General features: G+C 51.6%; 2 protein-coding genes across 3 annotated transcripts; both read left to right on the top strand.

Annotated features, from left to right (window-relative positions):
• Positions 1-4,287: 4,287 nt before the first annotated feature.
• On the top strand, positions 4,288-9,659 carry NEIL2 (nei like DNA glycosylase 2). The gene is made up of 4 exons (XM_005443558.3): positions 4,288-5,215; positions 6,243-6,574; positions 7,803-7,999; positions 8,471-9,659. Exons 1-4 carry the CDS (start codon positions 5,078-5,080, stop codon positions 8,785-8,787), a joined length of 984 nt encoding a protein of 327 aa, XP_005443615.2. The 5' UTR covers positions 4,288-5,077; the 3' UTR covers positions 8,788-9,659.
• Positions 9,660-10,626: 967 nt separating this feature from the next.
• On the top strand, positions 10,627-24,180 carry FDFT1 (farnesyl-diphosphate farnesyltransferase 1). 2 transcript variants are annotated; one of them, XM_055714546.1, is made up of 8 exons: positions 10,627-10,801; positions 12,235-12,332; positions 17,211-17,394; positions 19,906-20,034; positions 20,509-20,700; positions 21,747-21,923; positions 22,194-22,346; positions 23,594-24,180. In XM_055714546.1, the coding sequence occupies exons 1-8, from the start codon at positions 10,685-10,687 to the stop codon at positions 23,813-23,815; spliced, it is 1,272 nt and encodes a 423-aa protein (XP_055570521.1). In that variant the 5' UTR covers positions 10,627-10,684; the 3' UTR covers positions 23,816-24,180. The 2 variants fall into 2 exon arrangements, with proteins under 2 accessions (XP_055570521.1, XP_014138970.1); XM_014283495.3 differs by lacking the exons at positions 10,627-10,801; positions 12,235-12,332 and adding an exon at positions 12,564-12,910.
• The last annotated feature ends 287 nt before the right edge of the window (positions 24,181-24,467 follow it).

Here is a 24,467-nt window from a genome sequence, read left to right as displayed (position 1 = left end):
CAGGTTATCTAGAAGGCCATGGTAAGGTTCTCAGCCTTCCTCAAAACCTTAAAAATAGTTCTTGAAACACAATGAGGAGCATTTACAAGAACCCCTGGAGGCTGTGAGGAAACTTGGCTCTCTTCAGTGAAATTGGCTCTTTTATCTCCCCTTCTGCACCACAAGCAGTAAAAGTCCACATACGTCTGGTTTTGTTGTTCTTTTCAATCACCCAAAACTGTTGTAGAGCTGTGGTCGGTCTAGGAGCATTTGCCACATTCTGGCTAACACTGATACCGAGATGGTGGGAGGCTGACCTCTGATGGAGCACCACCCTGCTAGGTGCTGTACAAACACACCGTAATAGGTGGGTCCTGTTCTACAGAGCTTGTAACAAGGGAATTACAGAGTAATTTAAATCAGAAGGGGCTAGATCAGGTTTCTCAAGGTCCAGTTCAGTCAAGTTTTGAACAACCCCAAGGGTGGAAATTCTACAGTCTGTTCTGGTGTTTAACCACCTTCATGGTGGAAATGTTTTTCCAAATAAACATTAGATTCTAATGAGTAAGAGGGAAGGGCCCAGTCCTGCAAAACACTTAAACACGTATATAAATGCCTTTGCAGGACTTGCTCCCTTAGAGGTCATCACTAATCACACACGCAAATTTTGGTGTTGAAAGGTTTGCAGCACAAGGTTTGGTTGTGCCAAACCAAACCTTCACAATGGCTCAGCGGTCAGCAGAGTGAGATGGGCGGATGAGAACTGGGGCAGGGTGCCAGAGGGGTAGAAAGGTCAGTTAACCATTTTTAAGTGTCTTTCCCCTTTGTGGAAGTGCAATATATTGAATCACTTCAGTTATTGTTTTGTAAATTGATCAGAAGAGATCCATATTTCCCTTGCAATCTTATGGGCTGGCTGGAGAGGGTGCAATCAGGAGGAGCTCATGAATATTGTAAGGGAGCTTTAAAACCAATCCACAACTGTTAAAGTAACATTGAAACTGTGACTATGTCAGGGTGGTGGTTTGTTTTGCTTCTGTTCTCCCCACCTATAAAGTTTGAAGCTTCCCAGGTTAGCTGGGAAGGTCACATGGACACAGACACTTACTTGTAAGGGGGAGAGGGAAACCAACTAACTGAACAAGCTGTAATTATTTAAAGATGTAAAAAAATATATATTATGAAGTAGTATGGCTACCAATCCACATAACTTTACACCTTTAGAAATAATGGAAATAAAACAATGATAATAAAACCAGAAGGCTGCTGCTTGACTCTTAACTACGCTCGTGGGCTTCTTGGCAGGAGCTGGGATGATCACATATGAAGTGCACCTGGAGAAGCAATGCTGCAATGGGTCCTGTCCTAGGGAGCTCATGACAACAGAATTACAGAGTAATTTAAGTCAAATGGGACTATATCAGGTTTCTTAGGGTGCTGTTCAGTCAAGTTTTGAATATCTCCAAGGATGGAAAACCTACAGCCTCTCTGGGTTCTAGTTCCAGTGTCTGACCACCTTTACAGTAGAAATGTTTTTCCAAATAAACATTAGATTTTGATGAGACAAAATCATTGGCAAATTGACTCAAAAACTGAGTCATTGCAAGAGACTGAACATTCTCAGCTCTGGAGTCACACAGAGCCCCCTCGTAGGTAGGAACTGGATGACCAACACAGGATGACAAACACCAGAAGTGACAGACCCAGCAACAGAGCAGCAATTCAAGGCCAGGCTGGATGGGGCTTGAAGCAAACTGATCTGGTGGAAGGTGTCCCTGCCCATGGCAGAGAGGGTGAAACTAAATGATGTTTAAGGTCCCTTCTAACCCAAATTGTTCTATGATTTTAATACAAAGGGGTGAAAGCACCCAATATTTTTTCTATATAGCAGGTAATCCCCCTAGTACAGAGGGGCAAGGGAAAAACTCTTTAGGACACTTAAATACCATCATGACTTACCTTTTTAGTCTGCTCACTAACATGGTTGTGTGTAATAGGCTATTGCTCAGCCTAAATTCTTTCAGCTGAACTCAGAGGCACCACCCTCAAGCCCAAATCATGTTACCAGCAAGTGCTGTACTTCTGCAGAGGGTGGAGGTGGCTGAGCACAGCTCTCCTACAAGCAGGCACCCAATCTTCCTCCTAGGGTGCTCCATTTCCCTCCCAAACCAACCAGGCCCTGGACACCAGTGCAACTGGTAGGACAAGTACAAACAAAACCCACCCCACCATCATCAGCTGAGGCGCTCCCCTGCTATTTGAGGGGGAGGGATGGGGGTGGGATAGGTCCTCCTCCCCTATAAAAGTGGGTGGGTGGTTTTGGGTGTATAAGGTTATGTTGAGGTTAGGTAGGTATGTTAGGGGGTAGGTTAAGATGCTGTGGGAGGTGGTTGGGGGCAGAGGAATGCATATGGGGGAACAGAAGGGGGGGCAACAAAGTAGGGGAGAAAGGCTGTGTGGTCTGCTCCCCTGATGCATGTACAGGGTGGGCCTGAGAAGGGCAGTGGTTTGGGGGCTGGATGCAGGAATGTGGGGCTTGGGGGGGAGTGCAGTGGGTACCCCCACTGCCCTGGGGAGACATGGGTGAGAATAGAATGAGAGCTCTGGGCTCAGTTGTCTTGGAGAGCTGCAAATTGATGCTTGGCTGAATGTGAGAAGACGGGGAGTTCTGCCCCCCACCTAATTACACATGGAGGGTCTGGGCTTTGCCTTGAAATCCCTGCAGGAGCCTTGGACAGGTGTGTGAAGCTGTGGTGGGACATCCTCCACAGCAGATGTGTGGCTGCCATCCCTGTGTGCAGGTGAGCTGGCAGCACGGGTGTGTAGGTAAAGTTGTGCTGAGGTACATGAACCTGGCAGCTTCATCCTTGTTATGCTCCAGTGTGGGTGTTTGGCTTCTGTCTGAGCACAAGGACTGGAAATGAGCCCATATGTGGGGATGACTTCTCCTGCAGTGGTACCAGCTCAGGTGGTTTGCTGGGACAGGCTCTGGGGTGTGGTGGTCGTGCTCTTTGAGAGATGGGTGTTGTGCTCTGCAAGAGAGGGCTGGGGCTTGTTCTCCTCCTTGCAGGGGGACCATTTTGGAAGAGACTGTAGTAGGTCCAGAGTAAAAAGGTGAAGTAGGGAGAACCAGAGACAGCAGATGCTGGTTCTTCTGATGCCCTGGGGTAAAGGTTAGGCTCTCCTCTAGAACAGGAGCATTACTCTGCTGTCCGGAGTGGTTACAGCAGGGGGAGTATGTGCGTTAAAACCTCACAAAGTACTCGGCACTTGTAGTCTCTCTTGACAAGCTTGTTGTGACCTGAATGAGCAGCAATCAGAGCTGTGCAGCTCTGCAGGTGACGAGCTTCCTTGGGGCCTGGGCTCTGAGCTGTGTGAGAGGTCCTGGGGCTCATTCCATGCTGCTTGACATGAAGCCAGTGCCTGGATAGTCAGGAGGAAGACCCAAAGGGCATGGACAGACCCCTTGGGTGACCTGTGTCCAGCAGCCAATGCTGCTCCCAGGGATCCAGATTGCTGCTGGTGCCTTTGGCAGCAGGAGCATCTTTAGCTGATGACCTGCAACAGGCTTTTCTGTAAAGTCTGTACAAACTAGATTTTTTTGGGTGAAACTGGAGCAGGTCTGTGACTAATTATCCTGTGTCCTAGGTGATGCAGGAATGAAGCTCAGACTTTTGCTCCTGGTAAAGCTAGTTTGTACGACCAATTGATATCTTTAGTTTCATGTCTTGGATCCAGGTAATGTTCCCTGATGTGTTTTCCTCCTGAGTCCTTCCAAAAAGGATTTGATTTGTGCTGGAGCACATGAGGGCTTTACAGCCATGCTGCCTTGTCTGCTCCTGTTGAGGGCATGTCCATACATCAATGCTGTTCACAGCCCTGTGGAGGTAGCTGCTGGCTTAGATGCCTCTTCTGGGCTAAGATCTTCAGTGCACAAGGATTTCTCCTGGATGTGGCAGGAGCATGTGGCACTGAAGGCTTTGGTTTCACAGTCTCTCTGAGCTGATGCAAGTGTGGGCTGCTGTATCTGAGCTAGGTCAGACAGTGGAGAAGCTGAGATGCTAGCATGAGGTGGGAATGCCTCTTCTGATGGGGTGTCCATGCACAAGATTGCTGTTGATTTTCACATCAAGCACTCTGAACCTTGTACTGTGTGCTGTGGAGTTTGAAGCCGAGCCTCTGGTCAGTGCTGGTCTCTGGGATTAGTCTGCAGGGAGAATTGGCACTGTGGGATGAAAGCCAAACTGTGCTTTCCTTGTCCCAGAGCCTGTTTTCTTGTACACCCAGTCCTCAGAACCGCAAGTGACATGCGGCTGGGATTTCATGCTAGAAACAACTCCTTATGTACTGGTGTGACTTCCTGGAGGGAGCTACAGGGTGCTGTAGGGATGGCGCTGCTTCATCTCCCCTTCATCCAGAGTCTTCTGATGCTAGGAGACTTCAAGGTGCTGCTAGTAGAGTGTATGAATGCTCCCGAACTGGCCCCATGCTGTTGCAGTCAGTGGGGCAAGCAGCTGGTAAAGCAAGGGGAGGGGATGAACTAACTCCAGTGCTGATCAGGGAGCAGCGCTTGTCATGGTAGCTGTATTGGGAAAAGGATGGCTCGCTGGCCTGTTGTGGTTCATTAATGTCTATGTAAGGTTGCATTTCTCCTTTGTACTGGGACGTCAAGGCTGTAACTGAGGGAATGGTTGGAGTCAGCTAAGCTTTTGTTGTCGGTGGGGACAGAGATGCTAAACAGTCTGATTTTAGGTCCTCTATGACTCCTAGTGAACCTGCAGTAAGAAAGGATTTCAGGAGATCCCCAGGCCAAATTCCTGCTTGTGGGGCAAAAACTGCCATTAGAGCAGGTTGCTCAGGGCCTTCTTTGATTGTCCTTGGGGATACCCTTAATTCAGAAATCCCCTCACCTCCCTGGGCCTGAAAGGAATCTGTATCTCTTTGTGGACTTTGCCACAGGGACTGGAGTGAGGACAGGGGTGAGGAGATTGTGATGAGCTCAGCCTCTGATTTTGTGTATTTCTGAGTTGCAACTTTCCTTCAAGTTCAAGGCACCAAGTGTGAGAAGGACCTGCTATTCCCTCAACAGTTGCAGGAGATGCCAGAGGGCCCATCAGTGAGGAAGTTCCAGCTGCTGACCTCCCCTTTTGTGGGACAAGTGGTGGCCAAGGTGGGGGGAAGCAGCCAGAAGATCAGTGTGAATGACCTGAATGCTCTGAGGCTCCAGGACTCTCAGGTGAGCTGTACTTGACAGGAAATTATTGGTCCATGACAAGTCTGAGGCAAACCACCGTTGTCCTGGATCTGGGTCACGGAAGGTGCACAACCTGCAAATGACACCAAGTTTGTGTTTGAGATGGACCATTGGCTTTGTTTATAGCTGCTAAATGGGTGCAGTGCCTGTTTTGGAGTACCATTCTGTGTTATGAAGTCTGGGATCAAGGTTACTGCAAGGAGAGGCTGTTGCAGTGATGTGGCTAGATATGGAGATACCCAAAATTATTTGCAGTTTTGAGTCAGTCATGCTAATTCTGTGCCTCTCAAGGGATGAGGAGTTGGTATTGGTGAGGGCTGTTTGTAGATGAGAGTTGATTTCTTCAGTATGCAGATGTCAGAAGCAGCAGCCTTGTTTCCCTCAGCTGTGAACCTGCATGATTACTTCCCTTATACCAGAGCAGGGTTTCACCTGGCTAGGTTGACATGTCTGTGCTGTGGGCACTTGTGAGATAGTCACACTGGGTCAGTCCTGCTGGGGGCTTCACTTGCTTGACTCCCCTCAGGTAATGACTTAAACTTGACTGACCAAGTGCTGGTGCAGCCTCAGCTCTGATTACATGATAGTCTCAGCTGGGGGCATAGATGTGAGCTGCTCAGCAGTCATTTCTGGCCAGGCTGTGACTTCAGAGCCACCCTTGAGTTAGGTCACCCTAGCCTGAGACACTTGAGGCCAGCACAAAGTGGGGAGGCAAACAGAAAGCAGTGATGACAGACTTCAGAACCCTGTGTGTCTCTCCTGGTGTGTCTCTGGCCTGACAGAAGCCTCTGGTAGAGCTTCACATTGGAGTGGCATTTGAACGCTTTGTGCTTCATGTAGACAAGGAAGGGATGCTGCAGCTCTGATGGGAATGGCTCAGATGCTAATAAATCCTGTGTTTGGGGTGGGGTGATTTGCCTTCTATCAAAAGGATGTTGTAGAAAAGTCACTTGTATGGAAACAACCAGAGGTTATATGGATCCTCAGTACATCCCACCTTTTTTCTCAGGTTCATGGGAAGAACTTGTACTTGGCATTTGTGGCAGCTGAAGGTCCCTTAGGACCAACTGCAGAAGAGACAGTGCTGCAAAGAGAGGCTGCTAGTGGGGCAAGTTGTCCTGCTCAGGAAGGGCAAGAACAGGTTTGTGCTCCGCAGACACATCCCCAGGATGAGGAGCTGCAGGAACTCCAGCCCTCAAGACCTGAAGTGCCAGATGCAGCAGAGGGTCCAGGCAACTGGCTGCGCTTCCACTTTGGCTTGTTTGGCAGCGTTCGGGCAAATGAGTTCTCAAGAGCAAAGAAAGCCAATAAGAGGGGAGACTGGAAGGACCCTGTACCCAGGTATTTAGTGGATTCCTCACAAACTATGCTTTCTCCTTGCCTCTCATTAAGGAGAGACACTCTTCTGTCTCTAAATTTTTGTAGGGATGCTTTTAGCCTTGTCTTTTCTCTCTTAATTAAGATAAGTAGGTGTGAGAGATGGCATGAGTGGGTGTGTTCAGCCAGGGAATCCACAGTGCACTTGCAGGATGCATGTTGCCTGCCAGCCTGGGGATCATAGAGATAAACTTTTAGGATGCCAGACTGAATCATGCCCACAAAATGCCAGTTTATCCCAATTACATGTCTTTTAAAAAAAGCCTTGGATAAATAGCATGCATCTAAGGCAGCTGAAGTGATGCTGTTAAAGGCAGCAGTGCATTGAAAACATGGACTACAGTCTGTATCCTAAGTCCCACTGGAAGTGTACTGAACAAGGTATAAATATTGGAAGATTGTATGGACTCTGCTTTTGTAAGCCATTTAGTCTGAGTGGTTAATAATGCACAAGGTGGGTCTGGCCCCTGTGTATGTGCTGTACTCCTTGGGGACAAACTCCATGCCCCCCCATCCTGCAATCTTTTGAAGAATTGCTTTATTTCTATACAAGTAATTTGAGATAGTTTTGTGTGCTACTTTCAGCATCTGTTTCCCTGACATATGGACCCTACCACTTGCTGGAGCCCTTGGTCATCTGGCTTGCCTGCTGAGGAGAGCCAAGGTGTTGATACCTGTCCCTGCCTGCTGCTTTCTCTCTGCTAGGGACCACAGGGCAGCAGCATGAACAATTGTCCACAAGCTGTGTGGGTTCACACCAAATTTTTTGGCTGAGATCATTACAGATGTTACTTTGAATTAAGGTGGTGGCCTGGTGTGTTGGAGTGCCTGCTGTCACCCTGTGCACACAAGTAAGTGCAGTGATAAGCTGCAGGGAAGCAGCAGCTGGACTAGGGTATGACCTTTGATTCCCACTTGAACTGTGGCAGTCCTCCTGCCTGAGGAGGCCTGGGGGACTAGTACGTCAAGATGTCTCCCTGGGTCTCATGAGAATGAGTAGCCATGTGTGAGGGCTGATGCCTCACTGCATTCTTCTCAAGTTTGTCCTGTACAGGCTTTTTTCTCACCTCCCAGTAGCTTTTCACTCCATTGCTATGCTGCGCTCTTTCTGTGCAAGTTTCTTCAGCCAAAGCAAGATTCAAATGGTTCAGGGATGTTTCTGATGAGACTTCAACTTCTCTGTTTCTCCCAGGCTGGTTCTGCACTTTGAGAGTGGAGGCTTCCTTGTTTTCTACAATTGCCGAATGCACTGGTGCTCCTCTCCGAGGGCGAATCCTGCTTCTGACATCCTGTCTGTGGAGTTCCACCGTGGCCAGGCACTGGATGCCCTCCGTGCACCCAATCCCATCTGCTACACCCTCTTAGACCAAAGATATTTTTCAGGGCTGGGTGAGTTCCAGGGCATAATGGAAGAGCAAGAAATAGAGGAAGGCGGGTGGGATGCCTCCAGACGCAGACCTGCATGTCTGAGCCTTTTTCTCCTTAGCCTTATGGCTTCTGGTTGATCCAGCTGAGGGTATGTGGTAATCTCGCTGAGTTCCAAGACTTGCAGTCTGTAGCCACTTCAGATACTTGGGTGCACCCTGTAAGCCCAATGGTGCAGTGCCCACTGAACTGTCTTAGTGTGGGTGGATCGGCTTGTACTTGTGGAAGAAAGGAAGGTCTGCTTAAGGGTAGTGGGAAGAGAACATCATCCAGTCCAGTCGCAGCTGTAAGTCTACTCTTGTATGCCACCTCTGACAGGGGCAGTGGCATTGCTAGCTGTGGTCCTTGAGGCAGAAGTCACAGACTGGAGCCATAGGTCTACATCATCTTGATAACAAATACCCTTATTGTCTCCTTATTTCTGACCGTTTCCAGGGAACATCATTAAGAATGAGATCTTGTACCTGGCCAAGATCCATCCGTTAACACAAGGCTCTCTCTTGGCGCACTCAGATCTGGAGCATCTGCTTGACTATGCCATTCAGTTTAGCTTTGACTGGCTGCACAGCAAGCTGCATGACAAAAGGCTGCATCTTCAGATCTACCAGAAGGAGCAGTGTCCCCTCGGGCATACAGTGATGAAAGGAACCCTTGGACCCTCAAATAGCTTTAAGAGACTCACATGGTGGTGTCCTCGGTGCCAGCCTGCAGTGCTGTCAGGGGACAGGGATCTTTCCCCAGTCACTGAGTGACCTGGCTTAGTGTTCCTCTTTTCCTGGAGAGTGTCTAGGTGGTCTCTGAACTATGCTCTTAGTTGTCCTGAGAAGGTTTTCATGGTTTCTTTTGAGGCTGTTGAGTTTGCTCCTTAGGGACAGTGAGTTGGCAGAGTTAAGTGCTTAGTGGAAGTCACAAGAATCACTGCAGTACTGTGCCCCTGGGTGCAAAAAGGGAAGCAGTGGTACATGTCTACTCTTTTTGTCACAATGATGCAACAGTGCAAATGGTTTGACCAGTTCTGAGGAGTCCTGGTCAGCCTGTTCAGACTACAGTAAATGGAAAGCATAGGGTGTTGAGGAGACAATTACTGTGGTCTGAAGTGAGCTTATCCCTTGACCCTGGTGTGGTAGAGTTTGTAGAAAGGAGTATATCCCTCTGCCTAAATAACTTGGTATTAGATAACCCTGCCTCTGCTTGTAGCTGAATACCTGTGTGCTGGGCTGCAATTAGGTGTGGTTAAAAGTAAGAGCTGTTCCTTCTGTCAGCTCTTACAGGAACAGCTGCTTCCTCTTGAGGGGAGAAAATAAACCTCAGTAGTGCTTGATGGAGCTCATCTCTGCCCCCACAGGTTTCAGTTCTGTGACAAACTTCCAATTCCAGATTTTGCTGTTGAACACAGTATTTTTACTTTTTTTTATGATGGAGATTGCATAAAACTCATGATCTCCAAGGTAACTTGAAAGCAGAAAGGCTTGGAAACAGAGATGATGTGGTCCCTCCTTTGTTGAGCTGTGTGTGTCTATGCAGTAGGCAGGATCTGTTGTTGTCCTCTCTCCCAGGATCTGGATTTATTTGAACAGACTGTTGACTTCTGTGAAAAATAAAAGCTGGAGTTAGAACTGCTGGTGATGTTTGTCTTTAGTTCAGTGTGTCTTTTCTGGATTTAAAAAGTGAGGTGTACAGGGGAAACTAGTGTTTGGCGCTGCCCTGTAGCGGATGGTACCTGCAGCTTTCCAAGGCCATGTAAGGGTGGCTCAGCAGGAAAACTCTGTGCAAGAGAACTGGATCTAAAGGTGATTGTAAATCAACTGGGGATGCTGGAGTTAAACACCTCGGCGGTAGGCTGCCTCCCAGGCAAGATTTGGACAGACTCTCCCCTGTGAACTGTGAGGCCCTTGAGTAGTCCCAGGTTATGAAACTGCAGAATAATCCAATTAATGGGGTTATGGTGCCAAGGAAGATGGTTAATGTCACTTCTGAGCATGTCCTGCAGAGTGTTAGCAAAGGCCTGGGAATGAAGCATGGTCTTTCCAGTGCCTTTCAAAAACAACCCACAGAGCAGCCCAAAAGCTAAACCTCACAGCTTGAGGGAATGAGATGGCAGCTGGGTGTCTGAAGGGGGGTGTGGGTGCAGGGAGCTGCTTGGAGGCCTCAGGTCCTGGCTCGAAGCAGTGGAGGGTGACCCCAGAGAAGTACCACGGGGGAGAACGATGAGACGTGACGTAAATCAAAGGAATAAATAAAAGCCCTGCCTCAGGTGGGGGGTGGCAGTGCGGGGCCGCCTCAGCGGGGCGGGGCAGGTGTTGTGTCTCCCCGCGCCGGGCCTCAGTGAGAGAGTGGGCCGGGCTCCGTGGCGGCCGGGCCGCGCGTGGGCCGCCCGGATCCTCCCGCCGCCGCCGCGTGTGGAGCCGCTGCCCAATCACCGCCGGCCGGCCGGCGTCACACCAGCTCCGCCGCCTTTCTATTGGCTGGCGCTTCCCTGGTGCGAGCGCGTCTCGGCCAATGGATGCCCCGCCGGCCCACCGAGCGATGGGACGAGCGGGTTGATTGGCGGAGGGGCGGGGCGGAGGCGGCACCACCCGGCTCTCGTTAAGCACCGGGCGGGTGGAGTGGGGGGGGCGGCGGGCGCAGGGCGGCGGCGGCGGGGGGGGGATGAACGCGGCCCCCATGGAGCTGCTGAGGAAATGGCTGGGCCACCCGGAGGACATCTACAACCTCCTGCGGTTCAAGATGGGCGGCTACCGTGCCATCATGCCGCGGATCGACCCGGTGAGCAGGATGGGATACGGGGCCGGGGGGGATGCGCTTCGCTATCTCCGCCGATGCCCAGAGCGGGGGAGGAGGGGGTTGGCATCTCGCTGCGCGGCTGCGGCGTTGCCATAGGTGAGCGTTGCAGGGCCGCGCACCGGCTGGGCTGTGTGCGCCTTGCACGGGCTCGGTGCATCCCATGCGTTGCACCGACCCGGCGGGCATTGCACCGGCTTCGAGTTTCCCGGGTGTTGCGCGGGGCCGGTACCCTGCGTGCATTGCACGGGCTTGGTGCTTTGCACTGGCCCCAGGTTTCCCACGCGTTGCACAGGACCAGTGCTTTACGCTGATGCAGTTCGCAGCGTGCATTGCACCGGCTCCGGGCGTTGCAGGATCCCGCTGTCACCGGCTCCGAGCGGTGCATCATCGTGATGCTTCCCGTGCATGGCACTGACGCAGGGTATTGCACGGCCCGGGCGTTTTGCACCGGTGTCGCGCATCCCACGTATTGCACGGCCCGGGCGCTTCGCCTGCATTGCACTCGGTTGCACGGCCTGGGTGCTTCGCACCGGCTTTATGCTTACGTCTTCATTGCACGGCCTCAAGTATCACACCAACCCGGTGCCTCGCACCGGCTTCAGGTTGTCGGTGCATCGCTTGGGGCCGGTACCCTGCGTGCATCGCACCAGCCTCGAGTGATGCAGCGGTCCGGTGCTTTGCATGCATTGCACGGCCCGGGTGCTTTGGACCGGCTTCAGGCTTTCCATGCATCGCTCAGAGCCGGTACCCTACGTGCATCGCACCGGCCCCGAGTAACTCGGGGGCCCGGTGCTTTGCTTGCATCGCAGCGGTCCCGTGCATTGCACGGCCGGGGTGCTTCGCAGCGGCTTGATGCTTCCAGTGCCTTGCACGACTCCGGACACCGCACCAGCTTCATTCAGTGCTTTGCTCTTTCCATGCATTGCTCGGGGCTGGTACCATGTGTGCATGGCAGCGGCCCCGAGCCCTGCAGGGGCGCGGTGTTTTGCATGCATCGCACCGGCTCCGTGCATTGCACGGCCCGGGTGCTTTGCACCGGCTTCAGACTGTCGGTGCATTGTTCGGAGCCGGTGCCCTGCGTGCATCGCACCGGCTCCGTGCCCGGCAGGGCCGCGGCGCTCGGCCGGGACGGGCGCCGAGTGGGTTAAGGGGGCGGGCAGGCTGGGGGGGGGGGGGGCGGAGCGGCCGCAGCCCCCCGCCGCCGCGCCCCCATGGCGGCTAGCTCCAAAGCCGTGGCCCTCCTCAAGCGGACTCTGGCCCTGTCACCGCCGCGGGGTCCCCCCCGGGCGCTGGGGCGGCTGCGGGGCGGCGGCCGGCGGGCGCAGCAGCAGCGCGGTGCCCCCGCGCCCCCCCCGGCCCCGCCGCTGCCCGCCGCCCGCCTCCAGCCGCCCCCCGGCGCCCCGCTCTGCCCGCAGGACTCGCTGGGATGTGGCCTCCGCACCTGCTACCGCTACCTCAACCAGACCAGCCGCAGCTTCGCCGCCGTCATCCAGGCCCTGGACGGAGAGTTGCGGTGAGCGGAAGGTGGGGGGTGGCTGGGAGGGGGCGGGTGCAGTGTCCCCCCCCCCCCGCTGGGGTTCCCCGGGAGGTGGTGGCTGCAAGGCCCCCCCTGACACCATGGCTCCCCGGGAGGTGGTGGGTGCAAAGCCCCCCCCGGCGCTGGGGCTCCCCGGGAAGTGGTGGGTGCAAGGCCCCCCTTGCACAGGGTCTCCCCGGCAGAGCCGTGCAGTTTCCCCCTATGCCATGTTCCTTCAGCTGAGCTGCTGGAAACGCTTCCCCTTCCACCCCTGTGCAAGCAGATCATGGGGGTCCAGGGCTGGGCTGGCCGGGAGAGCCGCCATCCAGCCCCACCCCCTGCAGCTGGACGTGGGGTTTCCCACGTCCCAGCTGGCTGTCACGCATGACTCCCCCCCCACCCCCCAGCTGGGTTCCTGGGCCCAGCAGGCCTGGGGACGGGCACCAGCAGACGGTTTAAACTCGTTGCTTGGCCGTGTGCTGTTTATGACACCCTGGGAATGTGTCCCAGCGGTGCCAAGGCTGGCGCCGGCCTTCAGGCTGACTGGAGGGACGTGGCTGTGCCAGTGGGAGGAGGTGAGCAAAAACCCTGGGGCTAACCGAGGGTCTGCACGCTGCCTGGAAGCAGCTGCCTCAAAATCTATGTGGGCACGGGGAGGGGGGGGGGTGACGGACTTGCTGCACAACTCATTTTTTTGCCATACAAATTTTGCTGACCCATGCAGGAAAGTTTCAGCTGGTCATAATTATTGCTGTTGTACCAGAGGACGCAAAGCTCAGCTGGCCTGTGGCCTCATGCATACGTGTGTATATATATATATATATATATAATGTGATTTATATAAATGCCTTATATTCACACAGTAGTAACTGATTTCAGTGTGTAGATCTCTCAAGTTAATCCCAGAATGGGTTAATCATCAAAATTATGGGTTTGTATAAATTGTACTGAATGTGTCTAATGCTGCGGTTGCAACTCCGCTGAGCAGTTGCAGGCGCCAGCCTGAACACTGGGTTATTTTTTGGGTTTCTGAGCCCTAATTTGGCATTTCGGATGGTGCCCCAGAGTTGTCCATTGATTATGAAATGGTGTCTGCAGCCTGTTTTGACAGGAAAGGCAAAGGAATTCAGGATTTTGGCTGGGGCTGAGTGGAAAGGTACAAGTGGGGCCAAGAATTAAACTTTTTTTTCCCCATGCTCGGTGTATATTACATAATGTAGAAATTAAGAAAAAAAAAAAAAAGAGCCAACCAATAAAACACCTTGAAACCTGTTAGCAGTGTCGGTATGTGGTGTGCTTGCCTTGATCATCCTGCAGTTATCTTTCTCGTCTGTCTTTTCTGTTCTTTAATTCTTGAATTGCGGCTTGCTGGGATCAGGAAGGCTCCCTCCCCTCAGGGCACAGAAGCTTCTGCGTGGCATCCTGAAAAAGCTGTTGCCAGATCTTTGCAACGTATGGCTGTGTGAGGGCTGCTGCTGAACTGCAGCTGGCTCTGTAGTGGAGCAGAAGGAACTAATTTTCAAAGTGTAGTAGCTCTGCTGAAGAGTTCAGGGACAAAAGAGGGAAATGCAAAACAGGCAGAATATAGAAACAGGCAGAGCAGCAAGCTTAACGAAGGAATTGATTTTGCTGGATTGTGTCAAAGAAGTGCTTTTGTTGATGTTATCTCCTTTAGGGGGTTAAACTGAACCTCTCTGGTTATGGACTACTTAATATTTGCCTCTGTGCTTGCTGGTTGAAGGAGCTGGTGGTAGGATTCAACACTGAAACAACCGTGTCATGCTGAGAAATGCAGCACTGCCTGGGGTCTGCTTCCAAGCATGCTGTCCTTTGCCACAGCCCAGTCCCCTGCCCTGCTGCAGCTTTGTTTGCAACTTCTGTAGAGTGAAATCTCCTTGTTTGAAGGCTGGGGAAGCGTGAAGCTCTTGCTCCGTGGTTCACATCCCTACCCTGGGGAGAGTTTCCATGCATCCCCCAAGGACTGTAGGAAAACGGAGAACTTCTGGATGAGCGCTTGGAGTAGTGCTTCCTGCACCAGGATATTTATTGGTAGTTGAGCTAAAATGTTTCATTCCTTCTTGCTTATGTTTTTTGGCCCCATAAACCGTGTGTTTTGCTGGCGAGGGCCCTGCCCAGCCCATTGCTCCATGATTAGGGTGTTTTCTTAGACGGTGGGAGGCTCAAAACTGCAGCTTCATCAGCAGCTGAGCCAACATCCTAGCTGGTGGTGGTGGAGAGGAGTGGTGAGCCAACATCCTAGCTCAGGGTGGTGGAGTGATGAGCCAACATCGTTGCTCGTGGTGGTGGAGAGGAGGAAGGGGATGCTCCTGCCTTCCCCTGCTGCCAGCCCCAGGGTCCTGCCTGTCCCTGGGACCCTTTGGGATCCATTCCTGTAGGTTCCGCTGCTTTGTGGGGCTGGCAGAGGGTGAATGGTGGCAAGGAGAAGGGAGACCTCCTCCCCTGGGAAGGGGGAGCTGTGCCTGGGACAGGGCTGGAGCTTGAGCCCTGAGATGAAACCAGGCTCGCCCTTCGGAAGTGAGTGCTTCCGTTGTATAAAGTGGAGGTACTGCCAGAGTGTCCTCTTGCCAGCTTTGCTGCATGGGTTTTCTGGTGAAGACTGGCTTTGGTTGGCCCCTGCCATCCCCATGGATCTCAAGTTGGAGCCCCGCTGGGAGCATGGTGCCTGGGAACCCTGCAGAGAAATGGGGAGCTGCAGGCAGACCACGTTCACTATGTAATTGTTTTTATTTTATGTTTCATAGAATCATAGAATGGTTTGGGTTGCAAGGGACCCTTAAAGGCCAGGCCCCCTGCAATAAGCAGGGACATCTTCAACTAGATCAGGTTTCTCAGAGCCCTGTCTAGCCTGACCATGAATGTTTCTGGGGATGGGGCATCTACCACCTCTTCGGGCAACCTGTGCCACCGTCTCGCCACCCTCACTGTAAAAAATTTCTTCCTTTGATTTGCCCGAAGCACCACAGAGCTAAGCTCAGTGTATGATGCAAACTAGGGATGCAGTTAAGGTTTGGATGCAGAAGTGGGGTTAAATAAGTATTTTAATTATGCTGGGCTCTGGACTTGTTGCTAGCTCTTCCCTTGGGACAGTGTCAATGTGAGACATGCTTCTGAGATGGCATTTCAGGTTCTGCTCCACCTTTCTTGGTTGCTGCGGGTGGAAGTTGCTGCTGAGAAGGGAGCAGGGAGTCCTGGGCACTTGCATCGTGTCAGATAAACCTTTGCAACCCAGTTGAAATGGAAAAAACTCAGTCTTGTGAAGGAACAGGAGGGCATGAAGAGAGCTGCTCATGAGCACTCAGATGTGTGGTTTGGTGGATGTGTTAAATACCCTTCAGTTAAGCTAAAAATGCAAAATTTAACAGTATTGGCCCTAAGAACCAGTCAGTTTTCCCTGGCAACTTAATCAGCGCTTGCACATTGTCATCTTGGGAGAGCAACACTTTTGCCTAGTGATTAGCATTTAAGCAGTCCAAGCTGTTCTTCATTTGTTAAACAATTAATAAATGCATCATCCTGTTGACGCATCACTGCTTATCATTGCATTATAACTGCATTATCAATGCTAATCATTTAGCACTTGGGGATTGTTTTATGTAAATCCTGGAGCTGGAGCCAGTATTTCTTGCCATCAGGGCTGTTATTGCTCCACATGCAGAAATACGGAGCCTGGGTGGCGAAGGCAGGGGCGGTAGGGCCAGGGAGTGGCTCTCCAGCAGCTTCCCACTGGGGTGCTGGGACACCTGGGCTGGCTCCAGTGTCTTGTGCACGGAGATAGAAAATACGGGGTGGTTTTGGCTCTAAGCTGTGAGTCTTAATGTTCCTGTTGCACAGTGAGGCACCCCCTTACACCCCCCTCCCACCAAATAGGATGAAAGTGTGCTGGGTGCAGAGTATGGGAAACGCTAGGAAAAGTACACCTGCGTTTTTTCCCCTTCCCTGTTTTGTATTTGCTTTTTCCGATGAACTGACCTCAGGCTCTGTCCTCTGGGTCCTGGCGAGCGCTGGCTTTGCTTGCATGGTTGAATCTTGCTTGCGGGGTTGGACCTGGCAGGGACCTGTCCTACCCGGGGAGACCTTACAGGCCTGTCCCTTCCCCAGTACGCATCTTAGCCAAAAGCCATGCCATAGTTCTCCACATGAAGGAAAAAACCTGGGTTTTCTAACCCAGCTCAGGCATGCCACAGCTTTTGCAGCAGTCAGCCCGTAGGGACTGTGTGCCAAGGCACCTCTGTTGCTCAGAGTGGAGGTTCAAGGAGATGATGAGCAATGTAGGTAGGTGGGAAGTGCTGCTCTTGGTGCTTTCCATCCCTAACCTGCTCCTGTGACCCTGGGATTCTGAGCAGCATGTTTCTAATTCATTTATGTTCCTGCACTGTGGGGGACAGCCACAGTCCCCAGGTGAGGGCTGGGGAAGCTGGCACCCTGAATCTAGTTGAAGATGTCCCAGCTCATTGCAGGGGACTTGGACAAGATGACCTTTAATGATCCCTTCCCATGCAAACCATTCTGTGATTTGATGGAGGAGGGATTATTGCATGTGGGCATCCCTTGACCAAAGCTGGTTTCCAAACTAGGAGATGCTAGGGTACAACAGTGGGAGCCGGGAAGGTGTCCACATCACTGCGTTCTTCTGCTCAATGACTGAAGTATTTTATTAGTTGAAATGTGAAAGTGAGTTGTGCTGGAAGTGCTCACATCCTCCAAAGGCACCAATGACCTGGCAGTGCCAGTGTGTGCCATGTTGAGCATGCAGTGCGTCTGCCAAAGGCTGTGCGGTTCATCTTGGCTGTTTGTCCTGCCTAATAGGCAATCCTGAGTAAGGGATTTTTGTTTTTTCTTCCTCCCCACTCCCAGACATGCCGTCTGTATATTCTACCTAGTTCTCCGTGCCCTGGACACTATAGAGGATGATATGAGCATCAGCTTAGATATAAAGGTCCCGATGCTGCATGAGTTTCACTCCTATCTTTATCAACCAGAGTGGAAATACATGGAGAGCAAGGAGAAGGACCGGCAGGTGCTGGAAGACTTCCCAACGGTAAGGCATCCATCTTCTTGCTTCAGCTGCCTTGTGTCACCTTTGTGTGCATGGTTGTCTTTCCATGTACACCTGCCTGTGCCTGCTGAGCTCGCTGAGTCCCTGGTGTGCCCATAGCTCTTTCAAAGAGCTCCATCACCTGCACGTGGGGCTGATGCAGAGCTGGGGGGAGAAACCCAGACATTGTGCAACTCTCTGTATGAGCCAGAGATGATCTGTCTGTGGAAAAGTTCCAGCTCTAAAAAGTGGCTTTTTGCCTCCGCTGTTGGAAGAGTAGGTGACAGTTGCCTTGCAGACAGCGGTTTTGGATTTGTTGTCGAACACTGTGCATTGCCTGGCTTGAGTGTCCTGTGATCCCTAACAGGGTAGGGAGAGGAGGAAAGCTTGTCTGGCCATCCGGCTTGTGGATAGGCTAGCATTTGCAGTGGTCCTGCAGGATGTGCCCTAGAGCTACAGGAGTCTCTGTGCAGATCTTTAACATGCTTATGAGATATAAAGCTCCCCTGGGTGTTGGTAACAATATTGCCCAAAGTCTTATTGCTCTAAGGATCCATCTAAAAGGAAGCCACAGAGAGTCTGCATCTCCACTAGCAAGCTGAAGCAGTATCAGAGCCTGTTCTTTGACCTGGAGGCAGATTGAGAAAGTCTGGCCATGTCCAAGCCATTACACTCTCTCAGCGTGCTGAACAGCATGGTTGCATCGGAGACTGTCCTTGGGAAGTGTTTTCTGACCCACGCGACTTCCCAAGCACTGCCTGGGGATTGCTTGGGGTCAGAAGCACATCAGGGACCATGCTGCTTGGAGGTAGCTGCAGGGGACTGAGTCCGTACTTGATATTTAAGCTACTGGTGCAGATGTAGCTGTAGGGCCTTGACTTTGTGCTGAAGGTGCTCAGGATGGCAGGCAGCAGAGCTGAAACGACGATGCTCATCCTCAGCTCCTGCCAGGTTTCAGCCCCAGCAGAAGCAGTGGGGTGGTGGAGCTTTGCTGCGCCGAGATGCAGCATCTCCCAGTGCCATGTGAACCCACAGAGTAGAAAGAGGAATCTGTCTGGCCAGTCACCCTAGAGGGGATGGACCATTAAGCCTCCAGCCCAGGGAGATGCTGTGGCTGGAAGGCAAGGCTGGGCTCTGCTGGGTGGGATACAGATGTCTGGTTTCGGTGAGGGCCAAGGACCGGCCCTCGGTGAATGCTGGAGTTTTGCTGATGCTTGTGTTGATCAGTAATAACTGGGTTTATTATAAGTTCTGTTTAAGAGAAAGTATAATAATTAGTGAGGAGCATTTCATTTCTGAGGAAGTTCTATTTTGTTCAGCTTCTTAACATTTTAAATTTTTTGTACCCTTACCAGGCTTTCCCCAGCAGCAGGAATAGGGTGATTCTTTGGAAAACTGAGATGTATTGTAAATTTTGATGCTCAGCATTGGGATAACAGTGGCTGTGCCCTACCTAGGAGGGAGATGCACTATAGGGCGTGACTGTGTCAGAGGATTTTTGATGTATAATGATAGAGAGATAGCAGGTGTGTGAATGACTTGGTACTTTAGAAGAGCTTTTGAGAAGGTGTTTATGGCACTTAGTTGTTCTCTCTTGGTTATTCACTGGGGCAATCTGAGCTCATGTTCAGGTATGGTTTTAATAATATTTGGCAGAGGTGTACTTGCAAGTCGTGCTTCTCTGGGTAGTGGATTGAAGCCATTGAGACAGAAGCAGAGTCGATATGCTTATGTTATAGACAGAGTGAGGCACAGGGCAAGGACGTGCCACCAGCCGTGGATAGAGTCAGGAGGAGAGCCTGGGTCTGCAGTGGTGCCTGAGCAGCAGTTGTTCAGACCGCTGTCCTTATCAGACGCACACCCTGGGCTGGCTGCAGTTACCCACTGGTGGAGAATAAAGCTTAGTGCAATAAAATGTGGTGCTCCACAGTTCTGGGAAGGGGAGGGATGCACTTTTAAATTTCTTTTCACTGTGACAAGGGATTGAGTCACTGCATCATGTTATTGGACATGCAGAAGAAAGATTTCACACTTTCTCTGTTGCTTGATGCCTTTCCAGTTGTGCAAAGAGTGTCCTGCAAAGCCAGAGCTGGAGAGGGCTCAGGGGATCAGGACACCAGAAGCCTCCTTGGTCTTTTCCCATGGTTGAAATAATGGAGTGCTCTCACAAATTACAAAAAAACCCAACCCAGCTCTGTGTACCAAGCATAGCTAGTTTTGTCCTGTAGCTCCCAAACGATACTAGCCCAAGGCCACAGAGCCTTCCCAAAGATACTGCTGTGTCTGATCTCTTGCCAGAGACCATACATAGTGTTAGACTGAGAACACACTGAGCCTCTCCTGTAAGGGCCTTGAAACAACTCTGGTTGTTGGAGTTGTCCTAGGTCTCCAGCCAAGGCAGCATAAGAGCCTGGTAAACAGTCTTTTTCTGATTTCTTAATAAATGTGGAGCTCTGCTGGTTTTTCCTGACTTTGTTTCCTCCCCCACCCGCTCCATGTTCATTTGTGCTGCAGATCTCCATGGAGTTCAGGAACCTGTCAAAGGTCTACCAGGATGTGATTTCAGATATTTGCCACAAGATGGGCATTGGGATGGCAGAGTTCTTGGAGAAGAAGGTGGATTCTCAGCATGAGTGGGATAAGGTAAGTCAGCCCAGACTGAACGTGAGTAGAGTCCACCTTGTCTCTGGGGAAAGAGGAGATTGAGCATCCCTGTGGGCAGAGGGTTCAGTTGGGTGAGGGAGGCTGTGTGGGATTGGGAAGGCTTTAAGAGACTGCTGGCCCTGTGGTTAACAGGAGGACAGTGCAGATTGTGGTTGTTGCCTACCAGCACGTGTTTTGGGTCACCCATCATGTCCACTGTTCCCCCGTGGGCAGTTCATTCAGCTGCTGGAGGCAGAGTGGCAGCTTGGTGGGACATCCTTGGTAAGGTGTTTGCTGGCCATGGGAAAGCTGAGACATTCTAGGGAGGGCAATGAGAACTTGCAGAAAATGCACTGTCAATTACTTCTGAGCATCATTTTTTCAGAACTTGCTGTGGGAAATAGGCAGCATTTTGTAACAACTGTTCCTTTTATCTTGGTTTTTTCTGTCCCTTCCTTTCTCGGTGCCTCACAGTATTGTCACTATGTTGCTGGGCTGGTGGGGATTGGCCTTTCCCGTCTCTTCTCTGCATCAGAGCTAGAAGATCCTATCGTTGGGCAGGACACAGAGCTGGCAAACTCCATGGGCCTTTTCCTGCAGAAAACCAACATAATCCGTGACTATCTGGAGGACCAGCTGGAGGGAAGGGAGTTCTGGCCCAGAGAGGTGAGGGAAAGCACTGCCTTGGGGTGAGTGTTTCTGCTGTCCTTCTTTGGGAAATGCGCTAGGACTGAAGGTGCTGCTGTCGCTGCTCCAATACAGTGAGTTGCATCCTCTGATTAGAAGGGTTCCTGCTGGAATTCCCTTTGAAATCCTCAAAGCCAGGTTTTTTCCCACTGTTTGTTGGTGTCCCTTGACAGTCTTTCATATTCTGTCCAAGACCTATAATGGATGGAGCCAACCATCCATGCTTCCCAGGACACCTGCCTTGGGAATGCATTAAAGGGTGCACAGCAGAAAGGGCACAGCTAAAATTGCATTATCTCTCATGTCCCTGTAGATCAAAGTTAATAGGAGAGACATGGTCGTCTGCTTTAATTTTACTGAAACCCTACAGTAAAGCTGTGCTGTGTGAGATCACTACTGTTGGCTGTACATCTTCTTGATAGTAACATTTCTTGTAGTGACAGCCGGCTGACAAGTTCCACATCTATCTACAGCTGTCTGGGTACAGATGTGGGGACAAGGTGATGTCTCCCCACACCACCAAGAATTTATTGAGCAGCTTTTCCTTTCCCCCTCTCTGTTAGGTTGTTAGGAATGAGGGAGAATAAGCCTGTGTGAGATGAGGGTACCTAGTTGGTTCCCAAAGGCAGGATTCAGCTCTGCCTGTGCCTGACAGATGTTTGTCTGCTCTTCTTCAGGCTCTCCAAGAATTTTTCTCTCCCTTTTCCACGTGGCTCACCTGTCTCAAGAGTATTTCTTGACGTGAGCCCGATGTGTGACTCACCTTTTCCTTGCTGTAGCTAGAGAAGATGGGAGATGAGTTGCATCTTTCTTCTTTACAATCCCTTTGTATATACAAAGGCCACTGTCATATCTCTGCAGCCTGCCCGCCCTTCTTTTCTTTAGCCTAGTAAGCCTCAATCCTTCAAGGCTTTTGTGGGTCTCTGGCGGTTCTTGTTGCTCTCCCAGACCTCAGACTGTTAGTGATGTCTCTCTTAAGGCATGCATGTGCCCTCCAACTTGTGAGTCGTTATCTTGATGTTTAGGTTTGGAGCAGATACGCAAAGAAGCTCTCAGATCTTGCCAAACCAGAGAACATTGATATGGCTGTCCAGTGTCTGAATGAGCTCATCACCAATGCCCTCCACCATGTCCCTGATGTCCTCACATACTTATCCCGCCTGAGAAACCAGAGTGTCTTTAACTTCTGTGCTATCCCCCAGGTGAGTTATGTTTTTAAGTGGTTCTTCATCATCTGCAGCCCAGCTGATGAGACATTGGAAGTGAAGGAGGTTATTTATCATGTTGGTATTAGCTGGTTTTACTCTTCATCTCTTCTATCTCTTCTTTCTGTCCTTGTACCTACGATTTCTGCTGCTGGTGAGATTGTGGCTCCACTCCAGAATGTCTTGCCATTGATTTCACTAGGGCCAAGGTTACTCCTTTGACAAGCTCCCCACAGTGCGGTAAGGGCTCTTCATGTTTCTCCTTAGGTGATGGCTATTGCCACGTTGGCTGCTTGCTATAACAACAAGCAGGTTTTCAGGGGTGTAGTGAAGATCCGGAAGGGACAAGCCGTCACTCTCATGATGGATGCCACAAACATACAAGCTGTCAAAGCCATCATGTACCAGTATGTGGAAGAGGTAAGTTGAACAGTTTGCTTTGAGTACTCTCTGGCTGGTCCCATCGTCGCTCCTGGCGTGGGATTGAGAAGACATGTAAATCTGTTAATCCTTTCCTAGGAATCCTAGGATTCAAGGAATGTTAGGATTCCCAGAATCCTAGTTGGTTCAGTGCTGGCACTGGTTTTGGCCTGGACCAGGCTGGGTGCTTGATGGGTTCCCTTGAACGTACCCTTGGTCTGTGCCTGTGTTGAGGGGTAGAGACTGAAGTCCTGCCATCCTTCTGGTGGAAGGACTTCAGTGGAAGGACTTCAGAAGGGAATCAGGGCTTCACCTGGGCTGGGCAGGCACAGGGGACCTTCCCCACAGCACACTTCTGAACAGGCGCCATCGTCTCCCCATGGGCAGCGCCGGCAAGCAGTCTTGTTTTCTCTGTGTCTGTAGTTGCAGCTGGCAGCATGATGTGGTGGTGGTTTCCTTGTGCTGTGTGGCCAACAGTAGTAAGAGCAGCTCTTCACAGGTGGTTAAAGCAGTGGGACTCCCAGCTTCAGGGTACAGTGGAGGTTAAGACTTCATGTGGTGGAACAACTGGTGGATGGTTTCACGGGGGGTAAAAAAACCCAACCCCAAACTCAAATCCAGTGAGGGCTGTTAAATAAAAAGACATTACTTCTGCACCAGGGAGACCCTTTAGTTATTAGAGCTCCCTTTGCGGGCTGGCCAACCCCATGGCAAGGGACAGTGACACACCTCAGCACCTTAGTCCAGAAGAGGCTCTCTGTGCACACTTCCTGAAGAACCGTGCAGACAAGTATCCCAAAAGCCATGGGGTTTGCAGACCACGAAGAGAAAAACCCAAAGACCATGGTGTTATGTGATGGAGGGTGGCAGTCACACCAGCTGCTGGTCACCACTGGGGTATCCTCACTGGTTTGAAGTGGGATGTAGCGCAGCGGCAGTGGGTGAGGGCTGGGGGCAAGAACCGCTGGTCCCAGCAGCACCACCTGTGGTTGAGGGATTGTGTCTGCGGTTGCGTGGTCCATCTGCCATCGCGGGGTGCCCTCAAGAGGCTGCTTGGCTTAGTGCAGTGCTCAAGGGAAGCAGGCCCTGGCCCCATCCAGGCATCCCTTGCAGCTGGTTCTTGCTCCATGGCAGTCCACCACTGAGGTTGCTCTTGAGGATGTGGTGGCCCTTAAGGCTTCCTCTTGCACCTGTTTGTCCCCTTAACCTTGAGCAGGAACCATAACTACTCCTTCTTCCCTCCCCAGATCTACCAGAAGATCCCAAGCACTGACCCGTCATCCAACAAGACACAGCAGGTCATCGCCTCCATCCGTGCCATGAGCTTGCCCGGCAGCCCCATGGCATCACGCCACCACTACTCCCCCATCTACCTGTCATGCGCCATGCTTCTGGCCGCCCTGAGCTGGCAGTACCTGAGCACCATCTCCAAGGCCACCGAGGAGTACGTCCAGGCGGGCGAGAACTGATGGCCAGCGGGCGGGCGGGGGGAGAGATGGTTGGCAGATGGGCAGTGGAGGCAGGAGACTCCTCGCCCCCTGCCGCTGTGGATGGCCAGGCACCCGAGGTGCCGCAGGGCCTGGGCCAGTGATGAGGATGGGATGCTGGCGATGAGGATGGGATGCTGGTGAGCTGCAGCCCCAGGGCAATGGTGTGGCATTGCCAGACTCCGCTCCTCACCACCCTTGCCATCTGCTTGGATCGTTACAAACACTAATTGGAGTCTTACTGTTTGGAGTTGATTTTTTTTTTTCCCTGTCCTGTTGGACAGTTTATGTGAATTTTTTTTTTTTTTGTTAGGATGGTTTTAAATAGAAACTCCAGTTGCCTCTTTTCTTGCTTGAGATTTGAGACACATTTCCAGCTCAGAGCTGAGCAAAACCTTCTGGGTTTTGCCTCCCTTTCTTAGGCAGCCTCTTCTTCATTGCCTCTGGTGCCTGCTCCACACTGGAAGGATTGCTGCTTCAGCCAGGAGAGGAACATGCTTCCTTATTCAGGGAAAAAGCTCTGGCCACCTTCTGGTCCTCAGCCCAGGCTGGCTGAGACATCCTGCAGCCTGGAAACAGGCAGAGGCAATCACATTTCTGTTGTGCTGAAGGAGGCTGCTAGGCTTGACACAAG

This window comes from Falco cherrug, chromosome 6, assembly GCF_023634085.1.
Source record: "Falco cherrug isolate bFalChe1 chromosome 6, bFalChe1.pri, whole genome shotgun sequence".
NCBI classification, from domain to species: domain Eukaryota; kingdom Metazoa; phylum Chordata; class Aves; order Falconiformes; family Falconidae; genus Falco; species Falco cherrug.
The sequence above is the reverse complement of the archived record's forward strand: the minus strand, read 5'-3'. Positions and strand labels throughout refer to the sequence as shown.